General features: G+C 39.8%; 3 protein-coding genes across 13 annotated transcripts in view; 1 reads left to right on the top strand and 2 right to left on the bottom strand.

Moving 5' to 3' along the window:
* Positions 1-9,772, bottom strand: part of taf7.L (TATA-box binding protein associated factor 7 L homeolog) — a 29,319-nt gene extending 19,547 nt beyond the window's left edge. For 2 of the 6 annotated variants that reach the window (XM_018228976.2, XM_018228973.2), the window contains exons 1-4: positions 9,632-9,772; positions 9,106-9,329; positions 7,690-7,755; positions 7,123-7,196 (exon numbers count right to left, since the gene is read on the bottom strand). In XM_018228976.2, the coding sequence (XP_018084465.1) occupies positions 7,123-7,196; positions 7,690-7,702 (87 nt within the window). In that variant the 5' untranslated portion in view covers positions 7,703-7,755; positions 9,106-9,329; positions 9,632-9,772. Of the gene's footprint in view, positions 1-7,122; positions 7,197-7,689; positions 7,756-8,195; positions 8,239-9,105; positions 9,330-9,533 lie in introns of those variants that run through there. The other 4 variants (XM_018228975.2, XM_018228974.2, XM_041572044.1 and 1 more) reach the window with 4 other exon arrangements.
* MGC108429.L (MGC108429 protein L homeolog) lies at positions 9,285-17,990 on the top strand. 6 transcript variants are annotated; one of them, NM_001089198.1, is given in 8 exon segments: positions 9,802-9,902; positions 11,061-11,398; positions 12,799-12,943; positions 13,509-13,565; positions 13,643-13,733; positions 15,297-15,457; positions 17,061-17,325; positions 17,576-17,990. In NM_001089198.1, coding segments are annotated over 6 exon segments (1,008 nt in total). In that variant the 5' UTR covers positions 9,802-9,902; positions 11,061-11,398; positions 12,799-12,804; the 3' UTR covers positions 17,871-17,990.
* Positions 17,991-19,949: 1,959 nt separating this feature from the next.
* timm8a.L (translocase of inner mitochondrial membrane 8A L homeolog) lies at positions 19,950-24,012 on the bottom strand. The gene is made up of 2 exons (XM_018229639.2): positions 23,788-24,012; positions 19,950-21,306 (listed from the first exon to the last, which is right to left on the bottom strand). The coding sequence occupies exons 1-2, from the start codon at positions 24,001-24,003 to the stop codon at positions 21,145-21,147; spliced, it is 378 nt and encodes a 125-aa protein (XP_018085128.1). The 5' UTR covers positions 24,004-24,012; the 3' UTR covers positions 19,950-21,144.
* Positions 24,013-25,119: the final 1,107 nt, after the last annotated feature.

Here is a 25,119-nt window from a genome sequence, read left to right on the forward strand (position 1 = left end):
TATGTAATATTGATCAGTCCCAAAGTTACCCCTTCTCATTCAATAATTGTATCATCCTCATATAAAGGCATATAGATCATATTCTCTATTGAGTCCCTTTGGATGTAGTGTTTGTAGTGTATGGATCCAAAACTTCTCCCTTTTCTGGAGTTGCTGGAGTCTGTTGCCCCCCCGACATGGGGGGGCAACAGACTCCAGCACAAGAAACCTCAAGGTTGCTACCGAATGTCGTGCTGCATGGAAGTGCGCCGGAACCGGTAATTTCAATACCTCCTTTCTAATAGTTGATTTGTGCTGGCTTATCCTGTCACGTATGGGTTGAATGGTCTCCCCTATGTAGGCCAACCCACAGGGACATTTCAGCATATAAACCACGTACTCAGTGTCACAAGTATAATGGTCTTGTATCTCGAATTTCCGCCCTGTGTGGGGATGTGTAAAGGCATTTGTGCGTATGACACTAGAACACTGATTACATCTACCACAAGGGTACATGCCATTTCTCAAAGGTGCTAAAGTCCTCTGTGGGTTGGTCCGAGTGGTACCTAAATCTGCCTTAACCAGTCTGTCCCCCTTTAAATTCCAAAATATCGGGATAGGCTTTTTGCAGTAATGGCCAGTGTTTGTAAATAATTTGATGTATCTTACGTGTACTCGGGTGATAAGTATGCACAAACGGTATACGTCTTTTTTGCGACACCTCTGGCACCTTTTCCTGTATAATGGAATCTCGGTGAAGCTCTCTAACCCTTGCTATTTCCTGGTTAAGCATTGCATTCGGGTACCCCCTCTGTGTAAATTTGGTTGTCATCTCAGTCAGGCGTTCAGTGAGATTTGCCTCCTCTGAAACTATTCGTTTGACGCGTAATAGTTGTGACCTGGGGAGAGAGGAAATGTTAGCCCTCGGATGCGAGCTATCAAACCGTAATAGGTTGTTCTTGTCAGTCGACTTGACATACAAATCAGTATGTAACTGTCTGCCTTTACGGTACACTGTAGTGTCTAGAAATGTGACCCTCTCCTCACTGTACGTATATGTGAATTTTATGGTTGGGATACATGTATCCAAGTATGATTTAAACTCCAACAGGGATCCAGCGTCACCCCTCCATACTACCAACAAGTCATCGATATAGCGCCACCATTTCAGGCAATGTCTCTCGAATAATTCATGTATGTAAACATATGTATCTTCAAAATGGTTCATGAAGATGTTGGCGTAGGTAGGAGCGACGTTGGATCCCATCGCGGTCCCTTGTAGCTGGAGATAAAACTTATCCTGGAACAAGAAATAATTCTTATGTAAGACAACAGATAGAAGCTCCATAAAGAAGTTAATTTGTATAATATCATACTCTGATTTCTCCAGCACAGAATGGACCGCCGCCATGCCCAACTCGTGGGGGATGGAGGTGTACAAGCTACTTACGTCTAAGGCTGCCAGTATTATCCTCTCTTCTTCTAGATCTAAGTTCTGTATTGATCTCAAAAAATGGGAAGTGTCCTTAACATATGACTGCCCCAAAGACACAAAGGGTGCCAGTACTTTATCCAAAAATATCGATAAAGGGGATAATATGGAGTTAACCCCGGCTACTATGGGCCGCCCTGGGGGAGATTGCAAGTTTTTATGCACTTTAGGCAAAGTGTAAAACACCGGAATACAGGGGAATTCCTGTGTAAGAAAATCCTTAAGACCCTCATTGATAATCCCTAGATCTTGGTAACGTGACAACATCTCGGATATCAAACCTGTTATCTCTACCGTCGGATCCCTTTCTAGACATACATAAGTATTACCATCACTTAATTGACCCAGGATTTCCTGTACATAATATTCCTTGTATAAAATTACTAGGGCTCCCCCCTTGTCAGCAGGTTTGTATATTACAGTATCATCCCCCATGAGCGAACACAAAGAGTCCCGTTCAGTTACTGACAAATTGTTATTAAACCGCATAGACCTTAGTCCCTTCGGGTCTTGTATTAAATGGTTAATGTCACGAGCTATGAAGCTGATAACAGTCTTAACTGGATGGTTAGAAGTAGGTGGAAGATATTTGCTCTTCTTATACAAATTGAAGCGTTGCATAGTAAGTGACTCTGTATGGGCTTGAGTCTCTCCACCCACCTTATCCTTAAACTGTACTTTAAGTCGCAGTAGTCTATAGAACCGCTGCTGGTCTATGTCCAGGGAGAATGTGTCTAATCTAGCAGAGGGACAGAATGATAAACCCTTCTGTAGAACACAAAGTTCCGATTGTGACAGTACCTTCTTAGAGATATTTATCACCAGCGATGTCACTTCCTCTGCGTTGTCCTGTTGGTGGTCCGTGCCGGTCGTGTCTTGCCTGCGGCGTTTACCTCTGGAATGGCCCCTGCGTGCTCCCCGCTGCTGGAGGGAGCGCTGTCCTCCCCTAAAAAAGAACGAGAGGAGCCGGACGAATCCGTTGTACACTGGGCAATGGATTCACCTGAACTGCTGCGGCCAATTTCCTGGCGTCTATCCTGGCGTGGTGCACGTACTACGTGTGCTTGCGTCCTCTGATTGCGGAAGAAAGATGGAGCAACGTAAGGACGTCCCGGTATCCACCGGTACACGAGTCCGTTCGTACTGATGTAATCAGTGTTCTAGTGTCATACGCACAAATGCCTTTACACATCCCCACACAGGGCGGAAATTCGAGATACAAGACCATTATACTTGTGACACTGAGTACGTGGTTTATATGCTGAAATGTCCCTGTGGGTTGGCCTACATAGGGGAGACCATTCAACCCATACGTGACAGGATAAGCCAGCACAAATCAACTATTTGAAAGGAGGTATTGAAATTACCGGTTCCGGCGCACTTCCATGCAGCACGACATTCGGTAGCAACCTTGAGGTTTCTTGTGCTGGAGTCTGTTGCCCCCCCACGTCGGGGGGGCAACAGACTCCAGCAACTCCAGAAAAGGGAGAAGTTTTGGATCCATACACTACAAACACTACATCCAAAGGGACTCAATAGAGAATATGATCTATATGCCTTTATATGAGGATGATACAATTATTGAATGAGAAGGGGTAACTTTGGGACTGATCAATATAACATATCCTATTAGTTACATTGTTTCGTTAGTCTGAGTGAAAACTAATATATGATGTTGTTGAATTGTTTCTATTTTCTTGATGCATAACCTGATGTTTATAAGAATTATGCCAGTAATGTTTAATTATACTTATTCTAGGTGATACCATGTGATACCATGGGGTTGTGCTTAATTATTCTGCATGTGTATGTGGCCGGAACTTATGCCTATGACCCTTTATAGGATGTGATGTCATTGTAATCATTTATGCTTGATAAAGAAGCGGGAGCTTCGAAACGTTGCAATTTCTTGCTTGGTAAAAATCTTTTTTGTTCCATTAAGCAAGTGGTCTGGACTTTTTGTTTATATATATATATATATATATATATATATATATATATATATATATATATATATATATATCTCCTAATTGATGTGCACAGGCCCTTTTTTGTATCTTATTTTTTACCTACGGCCAAGTTGATAAAAGGCAAGGAAAAAAGGCTCAAGGGGGCAATGAATGTATCTGTATATCAGATCGCAAATGATGAGGGTCATTAGAATAGATAGTGACCCTGCACAGCGAAAGGAGGATTTGATAATAATGGGGAAAAAGTTTTAAGAGAGGAGTTATCCCGCCAGACTGGTTGAAGAAACAACCAATGCAGTAATGTCCATGGAACAACCCCAAAAGAAGCCATAATTAAATATTGGGAAATAGTGGCCAAATGACCCCTAACAAGCCAAATTTTAGCTATTCAAGGAATACCAACCTCAAAGAAAACTTAAGCCCCTCTGACCCAGTGGCAAAATACACGCAACCCAGGGCACAACATTTTTTGACATCCCGTCCAGGTGTGTATAAGTGCACAGGCTGTGTAGTATGCAATCCTTTAAATACTAGGAAAGGAGTTTAGGCACCCAAGAACTGGCAGAAAATATGCTATCAAACACAGGTTAACATGCCCGTCCACAATGGTAATCTATGTCATCAAATGCCCATGTGGTTTGATTTATTGCGGAAAGACTATCAGGAAATTGAAGGAGAGAATTAACATGCATAGAGCCAGCATCAGGGCAGCACTAGACACGGAGAGAAAAATTGATGTAAACAAACAAGATATTGCACAGCAACCTGTGGCTAAACACTGGAAGGAGGCAAGTGACCCGTTAGCATTCAAGTGTATGTCAATTGCTCAAAATTATAAAGAAAAAAGTACCCCGTAGGTAACAACCTAATCAGTATCCAGCATACGTTAAATCTCTTAGGATTTAAATAAATTAATTAAATAAGTAAGTTAAGGTGAAAAACGTGCCCAATCAATTAATGAATTAATTGATCAACTACTTGATTTTAGAATAATTCATAAATACTATAAAGTGCCAATTAGTGCATTTCGCCTTGAGAAAGCTATTAAGCGAAACGCGTTGGCGAGTCGCTCAAATCCTGTATCTTAATTATTGAATCTTGGTGCTTTTACTGGGGTTGGATCTAATCCTTATTGCTACGGTTTTTTCTTTTATCTTAAACAATCTTCTTTCCATTCTAAGGGGCCGGTGATTTGTGGCTTATTAGGGTTAACTTAGTCTCTTTAAGATCAGGGCAAGTTAATATACCAAGGCCACAGTCTCGGTTACCCTGTCCTGCCTTCCTCTTTGTGGTGTCCCAGACTTAGAAAACAACAGGCAGTTAGTTTTGGGACAACTCCACCTTCTTATATTTCATTATATCCTCTCTCTTTTCTGCTGACCGTAGCATTGGTATTATTTCTACCCAATTGTGGTCATTTTTTAATCTAATGGGATCCTTTCAATTAATTTAATTTCCAGCACTCTTTATATAAATACTAGCACTTGATTAACTTAATATACCTTCTTATGTGTTTTTAATAATGTTCACTTAATTCAAGCATCTTTTCCCAGTTAATTGCACTCCTTTGATGAACTTTGTCATTTTTATCCTTTTAGCTTTTTTTGGTTGATTTCAACCATGAATTGTTATTTATTTTGAGAATGATAATTAATTAAACTACTTAATGGGTATTATGCACTAATTGGCACTTTATAGTATTTATGAATTATTCTAAAATCAAGTAGTTGATCAATTAATTCATTAATTGATTGGGCACGTTTTTCACCTTAACTTACTTATTTAATTAATTTATTTAAATCCTAAGAGATTTAACGTATGCTGGATACTGATTAGGTTGTTACCTACGGGGTACTTTTTTCTTTATAATTTTGAGCATTTTTTGACTTTCTGACGGTCGTCAGCCCTCGTGTGTAACCTTTGAGATCCTGTTTATTTTGGGAGTTAAGAGTTCCTTTTCTTTTTTAATTTTCCAGTGTATGTCAATTGACCATGAACCAAAACCACCAAGAGGTGGTGATATTGATAATTTGTTACTAAAACGTGAAGCTTTCTGGATATATGAACTTGACTGTGTCACACCTAAGGGACTAAATGGACAACTACAGCTAAACTGTTTTCTTACTTAAGGTTTTAACCAAATGAAAGCAAAGATCTCACTGTATCTCTTTCACTTTACAGGAAAAGCATGTACAAAGTATCAGAACTCTATATGATTATTCTCCAAGATCTGTAAGTAATGTTTTTAATCTTTCATTGTTTCAGTGAAGGAACAAAGTAACTTTTTTGTATATACATGAAAAGAAAGCTCACAGAGGCACAATGCTGACACCTAATGGTGGAGAAATGGAATGACACTAAACAAAAGAAACTTTTTTTAAAACACACATCTGTATATGGACTGATGACGTCATGTTGGCGCCAAAAATTCAAAGGTGGGGGTGGGTATTTAAACCTTAATGCAAAATGTACACACTATCCTTGAGAAAGGTCCCCAGGTGGGACCGAAACGTCGATAATAATAATATTGTTTTATAACAATAAAACCCTTTATACACTTCTGCAACGAGTGTGCTGATACCATGACTACTGTGTGTGTATATATATCCTGACGACAGCTCCAGGTGAGCCGAAACACGTTGATACACCATGCACCAATAAATAATGTTTTGATACACACTGGATGGCGTTCGCTGTGAGTGCTTTCATGGACTGTCAGAGAGAACCGAAACGCGTTGATGTGGGGTAGATTGTAATACTCCAATAAAAGCCTTTTTTCACAATACCCGTGAGTGCTCTTAACTATTCTATATATATACCTTGACGTGGTATGGTGGCTTATCAATTTTATGATCATAACTTTGTAACAAAATAACCCCTGTTTTGGGTACATATGCAATAGCATTTATTATACTTATATATATACTTTAAAGCCTTTAGAGTGCTCCCACAACCCCCCTGTTTTGATATTGTATATTTAGCCAGGAGCTGTGGCATAGCTCCAGTGGTTGTAGCACCCCATACCCCCCCCCCCATTAAACTAGTGGTGATCCTATGCTTTTAAAATTGGGCGTTTGTTTTCTGAATATCTCTCCTTTAAAAGCCTGATTGCTGGCTGGGGAGGATTTAGCCCTTAGTGAAAAAAACAGCGTTCAATGGACATTGATTACAGGTAATGCTAAAATGCACATAAAATATAAAACAAGTTAGGGACCGCCATTCGGGGTTTACCTTGACGTGGTATGGTGGCTTATCAATTTTATGATCATAACTTTGTAACAAAATAACCCTTGTTTTGGGTACATATGCAATAGCATTTATTATACTTATATATATATTTAAAGCCTTTAGAGTGCTCCCACAACCCCCCTGTTTTGATATTGTATATATATATATATATATATATATATATATATATATATATATATATATATATATATATATTTATTATTATTTACACAAACACATTTGATTACACTGTCTGAAAAATAACATCTTAGGTAAGCAATTCCATGGGGATGATTTCCCCATCCCCCAGAGGCTGTCAGAGTCATTCCCCCGTCCCTCACCTTGTTCTAAGTAAGCACCCTGAATGGGCTCGTCAAAAAGAGTAGTATAATCTTTTAGAAGGGGCAACGGAAGCAGTTTCACATAGGATTCTTTGTTCTGTGGCATACTCACCTGTGGGAGTCGCAAGATGAACTGGCTCTCTAGTTCATGTGGGGCATCATCTTTGCTTCTTGATGTCTTCTGTTCTATGGGAAGAAAATGTAAAACTCAGAAATCAGTTGGCCTTGGGAGAGAGAGAAAGGGAGAGTGAGTGAGCCTGGGGGCACTTTTCCAAGATCTCCAAGATGAGCTTTCCCATATGCAGTACAGTCACAAAGGAAATTTTATTACACTGCACATTTGAACGATCTTGGACAGCCACCGGGGCTTGCTGAAAACCCAGTGAGAGTGGCAGTGCCCCTGGCCCAGTTCATATATATTATTTATTGAAGAGGACAGGCCTGGGGAAAAAAATTTAAGTCATGGATTTAAATGTGGATTACTAACAAATAGGTGCCTTCCAGTCAATTTGCCTTTACTCTAACATCTGCAGCTTTAAGCACATAATATCTTTACTTTAGCACTTTAAGGCAGCTCGTCATATTACAGGATTGACTGTATACACCAGGTATTCATCAATATTTATACTATAGTGTAAAAAAAAACCAATAACAGTGACTTGAACATCATTTGTATTACTTGTGGAAGTCATGATGGATTCTCAGACAATCTGTCAGGTGAAGCTGGCAGAAGTGGCAATGAAATCTAAAGGGTGGAAAAAAAGGAGAAGATTACATATTGCACCTATACCATTAAGCAACAGTTAAATAAAAGTATTACAACGCGTACAGACGTGCAATTCAGCATTTAAGGTTGCACTTTCCTGGGCAAAAAAAAAGTGGTCCTCCTTTCTTTTTTACTTTCTATGACATTAAAGGGGTTGTTCAGCTTTGACTTAACTTTTAGTATAATGTAGACTCTGAAACAATTTGGAGTTGGTTTTCATTTTTCACAATTTGTGTTTTTTGAGTTATTTAGCTTTTTATTCAGCAGCGATCCATTTTGCAATTTTTCAATATGGTTGCTAGGGTCCAAATTATCCTAGCAACCATGCATTGCTTTGAATAAGAGACTGGAATATAAATATGGCAGGTTGAGAGTATAAAGGAGAGTAATAAGCAATAACAATAAATGTAAAGACTTACAGAGCATTTGTTTTTAGACAGGGTCAGTGACCCCCATTCAAAGCTGGAAAGAGTCAGGAGAAAAGGGCAAAATAAGTAAATAAATAAATAAATATTGAAGACCAATTGAAAACTTGCTTAGAATTGTCCATTCTATAACATACTAAAAGTTAACTAAAAGGTAAACCATCCCTTTAGTAAAATAAAAGCATTCCATCAGGCAGAGCTATCAAGGAAAGGCTGCATCAACTGTCACCAAATGTGAGTGTCCAATCCTGGTTATGACTATGTCCCTGGAAAGTTTTGGCCATGAAAATTACTTTTCTTTAATTGTTTTAGCATTTTTATATATGTAGACTTTAAATGGGATCTAAAGTCAATTTTTAAAATGCATATATAGGTGCCTATCACTATATAAAACAATTTTGTAAAGTATGTTTGTAAAAAAATTTGTACCCACTTTGAGCTCTCCCTTCTCTATCTTGTTTGCAATCTCCTTCAGAGTTCAGTGGCTGCTGGCCATCCTTCTAAGTAACTAGTGATTGATGGGCTGTCCCTCCCATGCTTAACAGGTAGATAAGACTCAAGGGTGGTTTAACCCTTGCATATATACATGCTTGTTGAGAAATGACTGCAACCTCAGAGCATCAGGGCATAAGATGGGCAAAGGAGATTGCAAACAAGAATGAGAAGAAAAAGCTGCAGAAAAAAAAATCGCATGTATCTAAACATAGGTACAACATTTTTAACAGATATACATTACAAAATTGTTTTATTTAGAGATGGGAACCTATACAAGGGCTTTAAACACATGACTTTAGGACCACGTTAATGTTTACAGAGCTTCTAAGATAAACAGAACTGTACATTTACACAATATTAAAAAAAAAGGTTCATACAGGCAAGACAAATATTACATGGCTATACATACCACCCAACAGCCCCGTTTCAGCTGCTTGTCTTGCTGTCCCGGGTTGTGGACTTAATGTCCCGCTTCACTGTGGCTCAGTTTCACTCTTCCTGGTTTTTGCCTCACTGTGTTTTCCGAAGTCTCGCGAGAAGAGACTATGCGCCTGACGTCACGAGCTGTCGGCTGAGGACCCAGGAAAGAGGCGTGACCGCAGCCGGATGGGTGAGATAAAAATTAGGAGATGGCTGCAAGTATAGGGGAGTGAGGAGGGGGAAGAGTTAGTCTGCCAGGTGAGGACTGGACACTGTAGGTGGCGGCGGGGTTTGCATATCATCAATCATGGGCGGATTTTCATTAAGGGGCCCAAACCTCCTTGTTACATTAAATGAATAAATTAAAAGAAATGCGTTTAAAAAATAAAAAGTGCTTTACTGAATTCAGGGACTTACTGTACAATATGCCTGTTCAAAAGAGGGTTTTGCTCCAGCACTTATTCTGAAGGTTGCCTGCCCGCCTCCCTCATAAATAATAAGCTTCTTTAACATACCCCCCAACTGTCCCGTTTGCAGCTGCCTGTCCTGCTGTCCCGGGTTGTGGATTTAATGTCCCGCTTCACTGTGGGTCTGCTTCACTCTTCCTGTTTATTTCCCCTCATTGTGTTTTCTGAAGTCTCGCGAGAAGAGACTAATGCTCCTGACGTCACGAGCTGTCGGCTGAGGACCCAGGAAAGCGGCGTGACCGCAGTCGGATGGGTGAAAAAGAAATTAGGAGATGGCTGCGAGTAGGAGAGTGAGAATGGGGAAGACTTAGTCTGCCAGGTGAGGACTGAAGACTGTAGATGGCGGCGGGGTTGGCATATAATCATTTATGGCCGGTTTTTCATGAAGGGGCATAAACCTCCCTGTTGCATTAAATGAATAAAGTAAATGAAATGTGTCCAAGTATATTGATTTACTTGAAACTCTGGGCCCGGGGTTATACCAGTGAGCACCACGGATCGATCCTCTTCCTTCTTCCTCTTTCTTCACACTGCTGCGCATGTGCATTAGAGTGAAAAGCAGAACTCTACCTAAAAAGTCACTATTTCATTCTACTGTGCATGAGTCTGCCCCAGGAAATGTGAAGAAAGATCTCTCTGTGGTGCTCGCTGGAATAACTCTGGGCCGGTGCAGTTTTCTGCTGATAGGAGCACTGGCACAGGGTTTCAGGTACGTCAATAACATTTGGCACCCCCCAAGTGGCAAACGACTTTTCTTCTCCTTTAAAGAGGTTGATCACCTTCCAAACACTTTTTTCAATTCAGTTGTTTTTAGATTGTTCCCCAGAAATGAAGACTTTTTTCACTTTCCACAATTAATTTTTTACTGTTTTTCCAGTTTTAAGTTGAATGTTGTGTCTCTGGTGTTTGAGTCTGGCGCCACAATAATTCAGGCGCAGACTCTGAACTGTTACAATTTTGCAACATTTAGTTGATACATTTCTCAGCAGCATCTCTGGAGTATTAGCACTTATTGTATCAAGTCTAATAGCTGCCTGTAATGAAACCCAGAGATTCTGCTCAGCAGGGACAAAGATAAGAAATGTATCAACTAAATGTATCAATTTAGAACAGTTTACAGGGTCGGCACCCCCCCCCCCCCAGGGCTGCTTCAGAAGGTGAAAAATGACACTTTACACTTCAATATTAGAAAAACTGTGACACATAGAAAATAGAAAGTCATTGGAAAAAGTCGTTATTTCTGGTGATCTATCTGAAAACAACTAGTTGTTTGAAGGTGAACCACCCCTTTAAAGGAACTGATGACTGCATTTCTGCAAGGTGGTGGGTAATTGTAGGAAATAAGATAAAAATAACCATATTGTGGTTGCTATGTGAATATTTAATTTTCCATTAAACATATATAATTAGTTATAATTACGTTTAAGTAGTTAATATCTTAACATCTTAATCCTGTTACTTCCAACATTTTTTGCAGCCATCCTGCCCTAGTGCACCTTAATATATAATCCATGCAGATTTTGGCACATACCAGGCACTGTCAGCCGATTTTGCAAGCGACAGAAGGGCAAGGATCAGCTCAGAAGGCCACAGTTACTACCTCACGTGAACTGCAAAGGGAACGCGTTTACAAAATGTCTGAGAGCCGAAGACGTTTGAGAGATCTGTGACATCACCTCACCTCTTCACCCGGCTTCGGAACGTAGCCTATGTTCTGTCTCTCTGCCTGCCAACCATGCCTGTGATTTATAGAAGCTATTATTTAGCCTCAGAATAAGTGGAGCAAAACCCTCTTTTGAACAGACATAGTGTACCGTAAGTCCTTCAACTCAGTAAAGGTCTTTTTTTTTTTTTTTTTTAATTTATTCATTTAATGTAACAGGGAGGTTTGGGCCCCTTAATGAAAATCCGCCCATGATTGATGATATGCAAACCCCGCCGCCACCTACAGTGTCCAGTCCTCACCTGGCAGACTAACTCTTCCCCCTCCTCACTCCCCTACTTGCAGCCATCTCCTAATTTTTCTCTCACCCATCCGGCTGCAGTCACGCCTCTTTCCTGGGTCCTCAGCCGACAGCTCGTGATGTCAGGAGCATAGTCTCTTCTCGCGAGACTTTGGGGAACACAGTGAGGAAAAAAACCAGGAAGAGTGAAAAAGAGCCACAGTGAAGCGGGACATTAAGTCCACATCCCGGAACAGCAGGACAGGCAGCTGAAAGCAGGACTGTCCCGTGAAAAGTGGGATAGTTGAGGGGGGTATGGAGTGAGAGCAGGTACTGCTGTGTCCTGGAAGCAGCTGTTCAGTTGGGAATTTCAGAAACTATTAGGTTGCTATGGTCCAAACTACACTAGCAACCAAGAAATAATTTGAATCAGAGACTTGAACATGAACAGGAGAGGGCCTGAATGGAAAGATAAATGATGAAAAGTAACAATCAAAATGTTGCCTTACAGAGCAATATTATTTGTGGTGCTGCCGTCAGTGAACTTAATTTAAAAGCTGTAAGATGCAGAGGAACAAGGTGAACTACCCAATTTATAGATAAAATGGCATACTGTCGTGGTAGAATGGGGGGAGCTGGAAGCTTTTCCAGATGGGACATGTTTTCAGATACTGTATTTATTTAAACTCCATGGATGGGAAACTGTTCCTTCTGCAAAATGCTTTAGTTATTTGTGGTGCTATATAGATAAATGCCTGCATACCCACAGAGGGACCCCGTGTATCATATGGAAGCCAACATGCTAAAAAGATCTTTATAAAAACATACGTTGGAAGTAAATTGACACCCCCAAAACAAAATTACTTAGAGCTCTCTGCTAAAGTACTTTTGCAATTTACATGTGTAATGTGAATTTTTCTGATAAGGCCCTCTCATATTCATATTCCCATCTCTTATTCAAACCATTGCATGGTTGCTGCTGGCCATTGCTGCAGAAAGACAATTTTTTCCTGATGTTAGACAGTTGCCCAAAAAGAACATCAGATTCAGTATATAAGCAGTTTAAAGGCTCCTAATATCTTGAAAACTAGAAAAAATAATATAAATTGCAGTGTGAAGTGCTGAGAAGATTTCTCTGAGCAATTTTACAGCTATTTGTTTCTTCCTCAGTGTGTGCCATAGTAGAACTGGCTTTATAGAAGCCAACTGGTAGAACATTGGCACCCATTAGGAACACTTAATGATTTGTATTAATCTTTGTGTGTTCTACAGGTTTTCATGGAGACTAAAGGAAACCGTTATGACTTCTACATTGGGCTGGTTCTAGCTCTTTCCTCCAGCCTTTTCATTGGGAGCAGCTTTATTCTAAAAAAGAAGGGTCTCCTCAAATTCTGCAGTCAAGGGCAGCTCAGGGCAGGTGAGAATTGGCAGCAGTACCCAGATATCCCTATGCTTTTGAACTATGCTTTAAATAAACTTTTAATATGTCACTAAAGAATGACCTAATGCTTAGCAAATTTTCAATTGGTTTTAATTTTTTGTTTATAATTTTTGAATTTGCCTTCCTCTTCTGCCAGCTTTCAAATGGGGGTCACTGACCCTAGCAGCCAAGAAACAAATTGCACTGTGAGCATACAATTTTATTGTTACTTTTAATTACTTATCTTTCTATTCAGGCCTCAATTTTTAATTTTTCAGTCTCTAGTTCTCACCACTGTCTCTGGTTGTTTGGGGTAAATTGTACCATATCAGTCAGGTAGCTGCTGAAATTTCAGAAAACTGCTGAGCAAAAAGCTGAATGATTCAAAAACTACAAAAATAAGGACCAATTGCAAATTGCATCAGAATATCATTGTCTACATCATATAGATTGTAATCTACAGAACGTAACCAGAGGCTTTGCTTAATAATTTCCTTTCCTGACAGTTTTGTAGGAAAGTGACAGAGATATAACTTTAAATAATTATGTCTCTACCTGACAGGGCAAGGGGGGCATGCTTACCTCAAGGAATGGCTGTGGTGGGCAGGTCTCTTGTCCAGTAAGTATCTTTTCACAACTTATTTAGCATACACCTAATTTTGGACTCACCTGACCTTCCCATCTGTTGTTTTGCAGTGGGACTGGGCGAAGCTGCTAACTTTGCTGCATATATATTTGCGCCTGCCACACTGGTGACTCCCCTGGGAGGATTGAGTGTCTTGGTGAGGTAAAGGAAATGAGAGACAACTGGAAGTCTCTTCCCCCCCTCCCTCTTTCTCCCACCTCTGAATCTGCAAATTCTTACCTGCTTATACCACAAATTTTTCTCCCCCACCTCTTAAGACAACATTGATATTACAGAATAGGGATGCACTGAATCCAGGATTCCGTTTGGGATTCAGCCAGGATTCGGATTCAAACCAATCCTTGTGCCTGGCTGAACCGAATCCTAATTTGCATATGCAAATTAGGTCTGGGAAATGAAGTCATGTACCTTTTTGTCAAAACAAGGAAATAAAAAGTGGTTTTCCCTTCCTGTCCTTAATATGCATATGCAAATTAGGATTCAGGTTCGGTATTTGGCTGATTCTTTCTTTCATGAAGGCCAAATCCCAAATAGTGAATTCTGTGCTTCCCCATTACAGAATCTCGTTGTGCTAAAATGTAGATTTATTTGATGGCAGAATATCCTCATAATAGCAATGGGAAAGTTTAACATGTGCATTGAATTTTCTGACCTCCAGCTTGAAGACAAAAGTCTGTATAGAACAAGGCAGCGCTGGCAACCTTGAGTGAGGGAGCTGTAATTAAAAACTACTACTAAAAGAAAGAAATAATGTTATGGGAAATTTTGAACATGGCAAAACATACCATTGTTACATACTTAGATTTACCCATAGAAAGCAGCAAATTGTGATAGCATAGCTTTTTGTGTGATGCATATCTGCATTAAACACAAGAAGGAAGCTGACACATTTCTTGCCTCTGTTGCAAATAATCTAACAATCTAATCTCTAGTGGCCAAAAACATAAACCACTTTCTGTTGCTGCCTTTAGTGAAATGCCTCCATATTGCACCTACTACTGAAATGAAAATAAGCAGAAAAGAATAAAGCACTATTCCCCTTATTATACTGTAAAATAAAGTGCAGAACACACTATTATGAAGGGCATAATAATGAAGGACAACTAAACTGGTAAAAGGTATGCAAAATCTTAGCTATGAGGAAAGACTGGCCAAATTGGGGTTGTTCATGCTGGAGAAGCGGAACTTAAGGGGTGATATGATAACTATGTATAAATATATAAGGGGATCATATAATAATATCTCTAATGCTTTATTTACCAGTTGGACTTTCCAGCTGAAACGAGGTCACCCATTCCGATTAGAAGAAAAGAGAGTCCACCTAAATATTTGGAAGTGTTTTTTTTACAGTGAGAGCTGTGAAGATGTGGAATTCTCTCCCTGAATCAGTTGTACAGGCTGATACATTAGCTTTAAGAAGGGGTTGGATGGTTTTTTAGCAAGTGAGGGAATACAGGGTTATGAAAGATAGCTTATAGTACAAGTTGATCCAGAGACTGGTCTGATTGCGATTTTGGAGTCCGGAAGGAATTTTTCCCCCTCTGATGCAAATTGGAGAGGCTTCAAATGGGGTTTTTGCCTTCCTCTGGATCAACTAGCAGTTAGGCATTTAAAATAGTTAAAATGTTAAACTTGATGGGCGTCTTTCAACCTAACTTACTATGTTGCTATGTATAACATTTTAATGGCAATATTTCTCCACAGTGCGGTCCTTTCATCTTATTTTCTGAATGAGTATTTAACCTCTCCCGCTAAGACTGGGTGTGCTCTCAGTATTTTGGGTTCCACTATTATGGTTCTCCATGCTCCTCAGGAGGAAGAGGTATCAACACTGAGTAACATGGAAGTAAAACTGAAACAGCCAGGTAAGAGGATCGAGCTGATAGCACAGGTATCTTGCTATCCTATAAGCTGTTTTGGAATCAACACTTATCATAATGTCCATATTATTTTGTACCAAAAAGATAGTAGGCACTCACCAGACCATGTATAAAGGAATAAATTAAACTTTTCCTTTATGTATGTCTATCTTGTGGGAGAGAGAGAATGTGATTTTGTACCAAGCATTTTCTAAACACCCAAAAAGCACCAAAAAGACGGTGAAGTTAGAGTTGCAAGGAAAGGCTGGGTGCCTTTTCAGAAAATTTGCAAAATGATTTGATCCGTTTTAAAATATATGTACTTAAATTTGTTAGGACACATATTGTGTAAAAACAAAACTGTGCCAGTGCATCAGCAGCTAGGTGGACCTGATGGCCTGTCTTTGCTTGTGTGAATGCAGGGCTGTAATTGGCTGTCTCACTCCCACTGTGCTTCTGGCAGGGTTTGTTAGAACACTCCCGCTCACCCTCATTTGAAACACAACAGGAAAGGATCTACTGGGAGCTCTGATAAAGGGGCAATTTTCAGGGGCACATTTACCCAGGGTTGAATATCGAGGGTTAAATAACCCTCGATATTCGACCGTCGAAGTAAAATCCTTCGAATATCGAAGTCGAAGGATTTTGCGCTATTCCTACGATGGAAAGATTGAAGGAATAATCGGTCGATCGAACGATTCAAAGGATTTTAATTTATCGATCGAAGGATATTCCTTCGATCAGGAAATTGTTAGGAAGCCTATGGGGACCTTCCCCATAGGCTAACATTGGCCTCGGTAGGTTTTAGGTGGCGAACTAGGGGGTCGAAGAAATTTTTAAAGAGACAGTACTTCGAATAGTCAAGCGATTTTTAGTTCAAATTGTTCGATTCGAAGGTCATAGTCGAAGGTCGAAGTAGCCATATTCAACCATTCGAAATTCAAACTTTTTTTCCTCTATTCCTTCACTCGAACTAAGTAAATGGGCCCCTTAAAGTTAATGAACATATCTGAAGCCTCTCCAATCTGCCTCAGAGGGGGAACAAATCCTTCCTGACAGGTAGCAATCAGACCAGTCCCTATAGATTGTTTACCTTTAAATTAATTTTCACAGTACAGGCAGTGATATTGAGACAATTTGCAATTGGTCTTCATTTTTAGTTGTTTTTTTTAATTAATTGTTCTGCAGCTTCAAGTTTAGAATTTCAACAGCGATCTGGTTGCTAGGGTCCAATTAACACTAGTCAATAGTCCCATATTTTAATCAAAGCCAATTGAAAAGTTGTTAAAATAGAACATTCTATAACTATTGCTAACCTGCTGTGGTTTATTGTGCTGTAAACATCAACTGAGTAAATGGCTTATGTTTCTAATGGGGAATGCTGTATCATGAAAAGGGTATGGGTGCCTGATAGAAATAAAGAGGCAGACTACATTCATGTTTGCTGCACACTATTCACCATTGTAGGTATAGGTCTACTGCCCGATGGTAAGAATTGTACAGGTAGGCAGCGCCTTCTCATATATGTCCGTTTCTAAGCTGAACCAGATCATAATACAATTTGCATCAGTATCTATGTGTCATTGCATCTCTCTGTATTTCATTGTAGAATTTCTGGCCTTTGTTTCCTGCGTGCTCCTGTTTTCTCTCTTGCTTGCCCTGCTGGCTGCCCCCCGCTGGGGTCACAGTTATGTGCTGGTATATGTACTCATCTGTTCCCTTGTGGGATCCCTTTCAGTGGCATGTGTAAAGGGGCTAGGTATAGCCATCCGTGGTCTATTCTCTGGACTGCCAGTGTATAAGGATCCACTTGGATGGGTGTTATTACTGTGCCTGTGCATCTGCATCAGTGTCCAAATCCACTATCTAAACAGGTGAGCAATGCTTCTGCCATTCACCTTACACACACAATAACTCTCTTGCTACATACAACCATTTATTTCATTATAGTATTCAGTTATACAGCAAGCAGAGTGACCGAACATAAGCAACAAGAGTCTGCCGGCACCCTGCAAGTTTTATCACTCTGCTTTTATTTACAGCACCAGAATGTAGAAGTGTGTATTTGTTGCTGCTCTTTGTATTGGTATTGTACATTTGTCATTTGCAGTGTGTTTCTTCCAGAGCCCTGGATGTATTTACAGCCTCTCTGGTGATGCCAATCTATTACGTGCTGTTCACATCCTCTGTTCTTGCCTGTTCTGCGATCCTGTTCCAAGAGTGGAGACACCTGAGTGCTAGCAGTGTGGTGGGGACAGTCAGCGGCTTTGTTACCATTGTATTGGGTGTATTCTTGCTGCATGCTTACCGCGATCTACCCCTGCCCCTTGCACTGCTACCTTTATACCTCAGGGATGGGGGGAAAAGAGACAAGTTGGAGTGGCAGGAGGTCTCGCCCATCCGTGATGAGATTGAATAAAGTACTATTGCTATTTCAAGGCATCTGTACTAAATACATACAGAAGTTTTTAGGTTTTGCTGCAGTGACTATAACCTTTCATTTCAGTTCTGGGGAAGAAATTTTCTCCTTATTGTTGCATTGCCACAATTGTGACAGACATAATTCCCTGCACCCTTCTTCATGCTGTTGTATAGCACTTCTAAAGAGATTTTTTTTAAGGTCAAATATTTTTATTTTCGTTTCCTTTTACAGGCTACTTTCTTATGCTATAAATATATTGTTACTGTCAAAAAAAAAAAAAAGGGCTTCTATAGTTGTTCATACTGGAACTACCTACAGACCTTACAGAGAGTGGCTGCTCTCCTGAGCGAAAAGGAGTACTGGCCATTCGCAGAATGTAAAACGCTAAGCTTCTACATTGCCACATTGGAATCACACTGGCTAGCATGTTCCTCATCATATTGCTAGCCAGTGTGATTCCAATGTGGAAATGTTGAAGCTAGGCTTTTGACATTCTGTGAATGGCCAGTACTCCTTTTCAGAAAAAGCTGCACTTGGCGAGCCTACTTCTGCTTTACACCCCCCCATTGATTTTACCTTTCTTTATCCTTTAATGCAGTCCTTGTGGACTAATCTATTAATGCAGTCTTTGGGACTAATGTGACCAACCATAGAATTCAAAGTAAATGTAAACATCTATGTTTCTAAGGAAATAGAAGAACTGTTTTGATGCCACTCTGGGCAGGGACAACACTCCTGCTTTTCTAAGCAGAGCAACTTCAGTGCTAAGAAGATACTGTACCTCATTTATTTCAGGTTTACATTTCCTTTAAGTTAATCTATGGATAATAGTCCTAATGCAATTTTACCAGAGAGATGTGTTCACATTCCACCTAAAGTGTGTTAAAAAAAGCAAACAAGCAACCAATGCCAGTCAGCAGCATGAGGGGGCAAATAAGGTCTTGAGCTGTATTAATTGGGGCATAGTTTCATGGCAGGAAGAAGGGGTCATTCTTAAACTGTATAAAGCAATGGTAAGCAGGCCCCATCTAGAATATGCCATACAGTTTTGGTCTCCAGTGCTCAAACAGGACATTATTGAATTAGAGGGGGTACAGTGAAGGGCAACTAAGCTGGTAAAAGGTATGGAAAATCTTAGCTATGACTGGCCAAATTGGGGTTGTTCACGCTGGAGAAGAGGTGCTTTAAGGAATGGTTCAGTACAAAAATAAAAAAATAGTATAATTTTTTCTAATATAAGTTTGTTAGACAAAAATGTAATGTATAAAGGCTGGAGTGACTGGATGTGAAACATAATAGCCAGAACACTACTTCTTGCTTTGCAGCTCTCTTGGTTTCGACTGATTGGTTATCAGATACTTGAGGGGCGCCACATGGGCCATAACGGTTTCCTTTTGAATCTGAGCTGCATGCCAAGGATCAATTTCAAACTCACTGAACAGTTATGTCCCATGTGGCCCCCCATTCAAGTTGCTTACTGACTTGGATTATTGCTATTATATTAGTCATCTGTACACTCCAGCCTTCATATATTACATTTTTGGAAACTTTATTAGAAACATTTTTCAATTTTGCACAGCCTATATATTTCGCCAATTTTTATACTGAACTGTTCCTTTAAGGGGGATATGATAACTATGTATAAATATCTCTTGAATGCTTTATTTAGCAGTAGGTCTTTCCAGCTGATGCCAGGTCACCCATTCCGATTAGAAGAAAGGAGGTTCCTTCTAAATATTCAGAAGGGGCTTTTTTATACAGTGAAAGCTGGGAAGATGTATAATTCTCTCCCTGAATCAGTTGTACAGGCTGATACATTAGATAGCTTTAAGTATAGTTTGGATGGCTTTTTAGCAAGTGAGGGAATACAGGGTTATGGAAGATAGCTCATAGTCCAAGTTGATCCAGGGACTAGTCCAATTGCCATTTTGGAGTCAGGAAGGAATTTTTAAGTTTCCCCCTCTGAGGCAAGAATAAAAGGGCAAGAATTAAAATCACAGCATATTTGCTAATTATATTTTAGAGTCAGGAAGGAATTTTTTACACTCTGAGGCAAATTGGAGAGGCTTCAAATTGGGTTTTCTGCATTCCTCTGGATCAACTAGCAGCTAGGCAGTTTAAAATAGAGCTAAAAGGTTGAACTTGATGGACGTGTGGTCTTTTTTTCAACCTAACTTACTATATTACCATGTAAACTTGCTCTCTAGCCCAGTTATCAACCACTGGTTTCGTTAACTCCTGCCGGTCCTATTCCAGTCTCTCAGCTGTAAAAGTGCTCCACAAATAAAAAACAGATCAGTGCCTAAGGCAACGGAGAAAACAAACAACAAGACACAGATATAGTGTAGTAGCTTTAAATATTCCAAATTGGACACCCTGTGTTGAAATGAGGAAACGGTGATGTGTTATTTTACTTTCCCTCTGAGGAAGCTGATTGGATTAGTGAAACACGTCAGCCAGAGGGGACAGTACTGTGAGCTGCAGGGGAAAGCCAAGAGGAAGAGAAACCACCGCTGTTTGCTGATTCGTGAAAGTGTGCCCAATATTGGATTCTATTTCACCCTATAAGATCAATATACTGTATAGGATATTTAAAAAAAAGAAATCTGGCCTCTAGTTTTTTTAATCCAAATTTCATCATAAATTAGAAAACAAGACTCATCTATGTAGATGAATAGGCCAATGTCAAAGTGCATAATTAAAGGGTAGCAGATGTCTATTCACTATGTCAAATTCTGCAACACATCTTTTCCCATAGTGAATTTTCTTTCCAGGAAGTCCTGCTGCATAAACCATATTCATAGAAAAATACATGCTTAGACATATACTGCTACTCATTTCTTGTAACAACAGATAAAGCCATCCAGCTCTTTTTCCATTAAACCTGCACTCCTTTATTTATTCTGTACTTTACCTAATTGTACATTTTACATGAAAATAATAAAATCTCTGTGCACATTTTCTACTTTGCATCCAGAATACTTGTGAATGGAATTTTATTCCATCCTCTTCTTTGTCTAAATGGCACGGTAAGAAAAGGCATCCACTCCAGCCCACCCCAGTCCATTATTTGGGACATGCCTCCATTGGTCTAGTAAGTGGACAAGTGTGGAGAGCTGCAGATAATCAGTTTGGCATTGCAATGAAGATCAATTCAGCCAGACTGAATTTAACCAGGACGGCTGATGGAAATATGTTCCCCTTAGTTGGACAGCCTACTGGAAAATGGCCTCACCCCATGTTGGTTTTTTTATAACAGGAGGTCCACCATTTAGTCTGACAAATTCTCAGAAAACGAAGCTCTGGATTTTTGTGTCTGTTCGAGCCTATTGAGGATGAACTGGCTGGTGTCTATGAATCTCTCCACGCAATTCACAAAGCAGCCCTCGCTTCTTGCATCCATCTTGGGCCCTGGCTTCTCCATACACTTCTCCTGTAGGCACAGGGAAAGTTAGATATCACTGAAATACCAATATGGCAGCAGCAACAACATGTATAAAAGATCATTAGGAATTCTAGCAGTGCAGGAACAATGCCTGCTTTATATTTCACCCCTTTTTACCTAAATGATGATCAGTCATTGTGCTAATTGTAAATATTTTTTTAAACCATATGAATGTGTATTTATAATTACTCTTGGTAAAAATAAATTTTACAGCTTAGCACCCGGTGGGAGGGTTTACAATATACATGGTTATTCCATACATCTCCATCCATGGCACAGTACTGGCATTTTCTTTGATGGCAAACAAATTGCCACCTGTGATTATTATTATGTATTCATAGAACGCCAACATATTGCGCAGCTCTGTTGTGATGGCAGCAAGTTTACAGAGCAGATGGGATGTCAATTAGGACTCACAGGGTTAATTGTTATGCCAAAAGGATAAATAAATAAACCTAAGAAATAAGTAAATGCATAGTTGACAAGAGAGCTATTCTAAGCACTTTTGCCATTTACATTCATTCATTTTTTTAATTCCAAAATAATAAGGCATACATGTACAGGTATGGGATCTGTTATTCGGAAAGCTCATTTCCCATAGACTCCTAATAAGCCAAATTTTTAAAAATGATGTCCTTTTTTTCTGTAATAATAAAACAATACCTTGTTCCTGATATAATTAATCCTTAGTGGAGGCAAAACCAGCCTCTTTGATTTATTTAAAATGTATGATTTTCTAATGAAGATCCAAATTTCTTAAAGATCCATTATCCAGAAAACTCCAGGTCCCAAGCATTCTGGATAACAGGTCCCATACTTGTACTGTTAACATTAATGAATTTGTTACAACAGCGCCACCTGCTGGTCAGTTTCTCAGCATGAAGTAATGGAGGAAGTTGTCAGGAGAAAGATAGTGGGCTGCTCTGATGTTCTTCTGGTTAGGAGAAACACTAGGGGGCAAATTCACTAAACGACGAAGCGCCTAACGCTCGCGTGAATTCGCCAGCGTAGCGCATTTTTGTTAATTCGCCGATTCACTAACGGATGCTGGCGTAAATTCGCACACTTACGCTTGGCGAATTTGCACAACGGACATAACTACGCAAATTCACTGACGCACAAATTATTCTGAACGCTACCTTTTACGCCAGACTTCCTTCGCCACCTCAGACCAGGCGAAGTGCAATAGAGTAGATCGGGATTGCTTCAAAAAAAGTTAAAAAAATTTCTAAGTCCCAAAAAACACTGGCGTTCATCTTTTTTTATGGGTGATAGGCTGAAAAAGATCAAAAAAATCTTTGGGGCTACCCTCCTTCCCCCCTACATTTCCTAACTCATGGCAACTTAACTATACAGTGGGCACATGTGTAGGGCAAAATAAAAATTTTAATTTGCTGTTTTGAATGTTTCCCAGGCTTGTGTAGTGCCTCCATTGAAACTTCAATTTGGCGCCGTATGCAAATTAAGCATCGATAGCGTAACTTTGCTTGGCGAATTAATAACGCTAGCGCAACCTTACGCTTCCCATCAGTGCAACTTCGGATTGTGTGTGAATTTGCGTAGCGCTGGCGAAAATACGCCTGGCGAAGCGGACGCTGGCACAACTACAAATCTTAGTGAATTTCCCACTAGAAGCTTCAAATAACTTCTCAATTTTTTCCTAACCGGAAGAAAATCAGAGCAGCCTTCTCTCTCTCTCCTGACAACTTTCCATGCAGGTGGCACTGTTGTAACAAAACACATTCATGTTAAAAGGATACGGTCATGGGAAAAAATGATTTTTAAAAATGCATCAGTTAATAGTGCTGCTCCAGCAGAATTCTGCACTGAAATTCGTTTCTCAAAAAAAGCAAACAGATTTTTTTTTATATTTCATTTTGAAATCTAACGCGGGGCTAGACATATTGTCAGTTTCCCGGCTGCCCCCAGTCATGTGATTTGTGCTCTGATAAAATTCAGTCACTCTTTACTGCTATACAGCAAGTTGTAGTGACATCACCCCCTGGACGCACCGCAATGACTCCATGCATCACCCTTCGGACTGCTAGGTCAACTCACGTTTTAGCATCTTGTAATGGGATTTTATTCCCTGTAGGAGGTGACATAGGTTTATAGCCAGCCTGCCAGTGATACAATGGTTGCTTAGCTAGTTAACACTTTAGCACAACGTCACAGCGATTTGGGGAATTAAATATACTTTTTGCTCTTTATATTTCACAAGGGGGGGGGGGTCCATACATAAAACAGCGGCCAATGGATTTCTGGAACAAACAAGCACCATTTTACTAGAAATCACACTACTCTCTCGTGCCCGCACACACCTTGGTGCATGCCTATGGAAAATAATCGGAGAAATTCGATTAGTACAACGATCTATAGATATTTGTCCGGTTCTAGAAAGAAAGATGAGGCAGCGGGCACAGCACGTGTATATAAAGTAATAAGCAGCGCTTCAGTATCGGTATATACCCAGCAGAGCTCGGTGAGCTGATGCACCAGTGTCTGGAACCGTTGTTTCTGTGTCTCGGCCTCGACGAACCTTTGCAGTTCTGGATCCGCTGCTGCCTCCATCGTGTACTGAATACACCGGCTTAACCGACCTTCAATTGACTCGGAAGTAGAAAGCTGACAGGAAGCGAGTTCAGTTCTCCTTTCGGCCAGCGATCGCCATCTTGTTACTCCCATATTAAACTGCTCAGCAGCCGGCCGTTATTTTATACACGGATGTCTGAGGCGAAAGTAGTTCAGCTATTAAATGTTTACTAACATTGGAGATAAATATCTGTAGAGATTTCTGGAGATGTTACCCATAGCAACCAATCAGATCTTTGCGTTTGTTTTCTAATTTATATGTTGCTGTTTAACCCTTTAAGTGCCAGCAGAATTTCACATTTTGGTTACGCGAAATGCCAGCCGTTTTTAAGCATTTTGTGCTCTCTCACTTTAGGGGCATTTTCTGAGGGGAAACCTATAGTTTACCTAGGAAAAATATACATTGTTTTTTTCGGTAGAAACTGAGCTTTCTAAATCTGCCTGAGTTTTCATGTATTTCCACCTGTGCAAAAAAATTTATAGTGCTAAATAACAAAAAAAAATGAAAAATTACCATTTTTCATTGTATATCAATTTATACCAGTAAAATATTTCATTTTACAGATGAAAATCCAACTGATTTGGAAAGCCTTATGTCTCTCGAACGTGCCAATACCAGATATGTATAGTTTTAGGGAGATTTAGGATTTCTGTACAGCAAAAACTCCCGGCAGTATATTACTGAATTTTGAAAGCACTAAGGCAGAAAACGGCATGCTTTAGATTCCAAGGCAAAAAATCCTGAAACCATAGGTTTACCCCAGAAAACCATACATTTTTGAAAAGTACACATTCTGCCGATTACAAAATGGGTAACTATGTCTCTCTACTCCCAACTACCAAACAGAAAAGCTTGTCTGAACATAGCGGTTTTTCAATATAAAATTCAAAATTTTGAAAAATCATTTCAAAGGTTTTATTTTGCTGCTCCGCATATCCCAAACTATATTACGTACCAAGAAAAAGCACCTGAAATATGATTGCCAGGGGTCCACTGAACAGTTTGATATCCATTATGCATAGGTTTACCAAAGTATCTGGCATTTAGAGACACAAATATGAAGTTAGCGCATCCAAATTGTTCAGGACTTTACTTCAGCTACTGAGAAATCAACACATTGACTGCATTTTTTGTGGGGTAAAAACACAGAAATATATGTTTACCCCCCAAACCCATATATTTTTGGAAAGAACACATTCTACAGAATC

Source organism: Xenopus laevis, chromosome 8L (genome assembly GCF_017654675.1).
Source record: "Xenopus laevis strain J_2021 chromosome 8L, Xenopus_laevis_v10.1, whole genome shotgun sequence".
Lineage (NCBI taxonomy): Eukaryota > Metazoa > Chordata > Amphibia > Anura > Pipidae > Xenopus > Xenopus laevis.

Coding starts and splice junctions, on each gene's coding strand:
- MGC108429.L (XM_018228740.2), top strand. Junction 12,944..13,508: donor TCAAGGGCAGCTCAGGGCAG/GTGAGAATTGGC, acceptor TCTACCTGACAG/GGCAAGGGGGGCATGCTTAC. Junction 13,566..13,642: donor GTGGGCAGGTCTCTTGTCCA/GTAAGTATCTTT, acceptor GTTGTTTTGCAG/TGGGACTGGGCGAAGCTGCT.
- timm8a.L (XM_018229639.2), bottom strand. CDS start 24,003: ATGGGAGTAACAAGATGGCGATCGCTGGCCGAAAGGAGAACTGAACTC. Junction 21,307..23,787: donor AGCTCACCGAGCTCTGCTGG/GTATATACCGAT, acceptor CTGTGCCTACAG/GAGAAGTGTATGGAGAAGCC.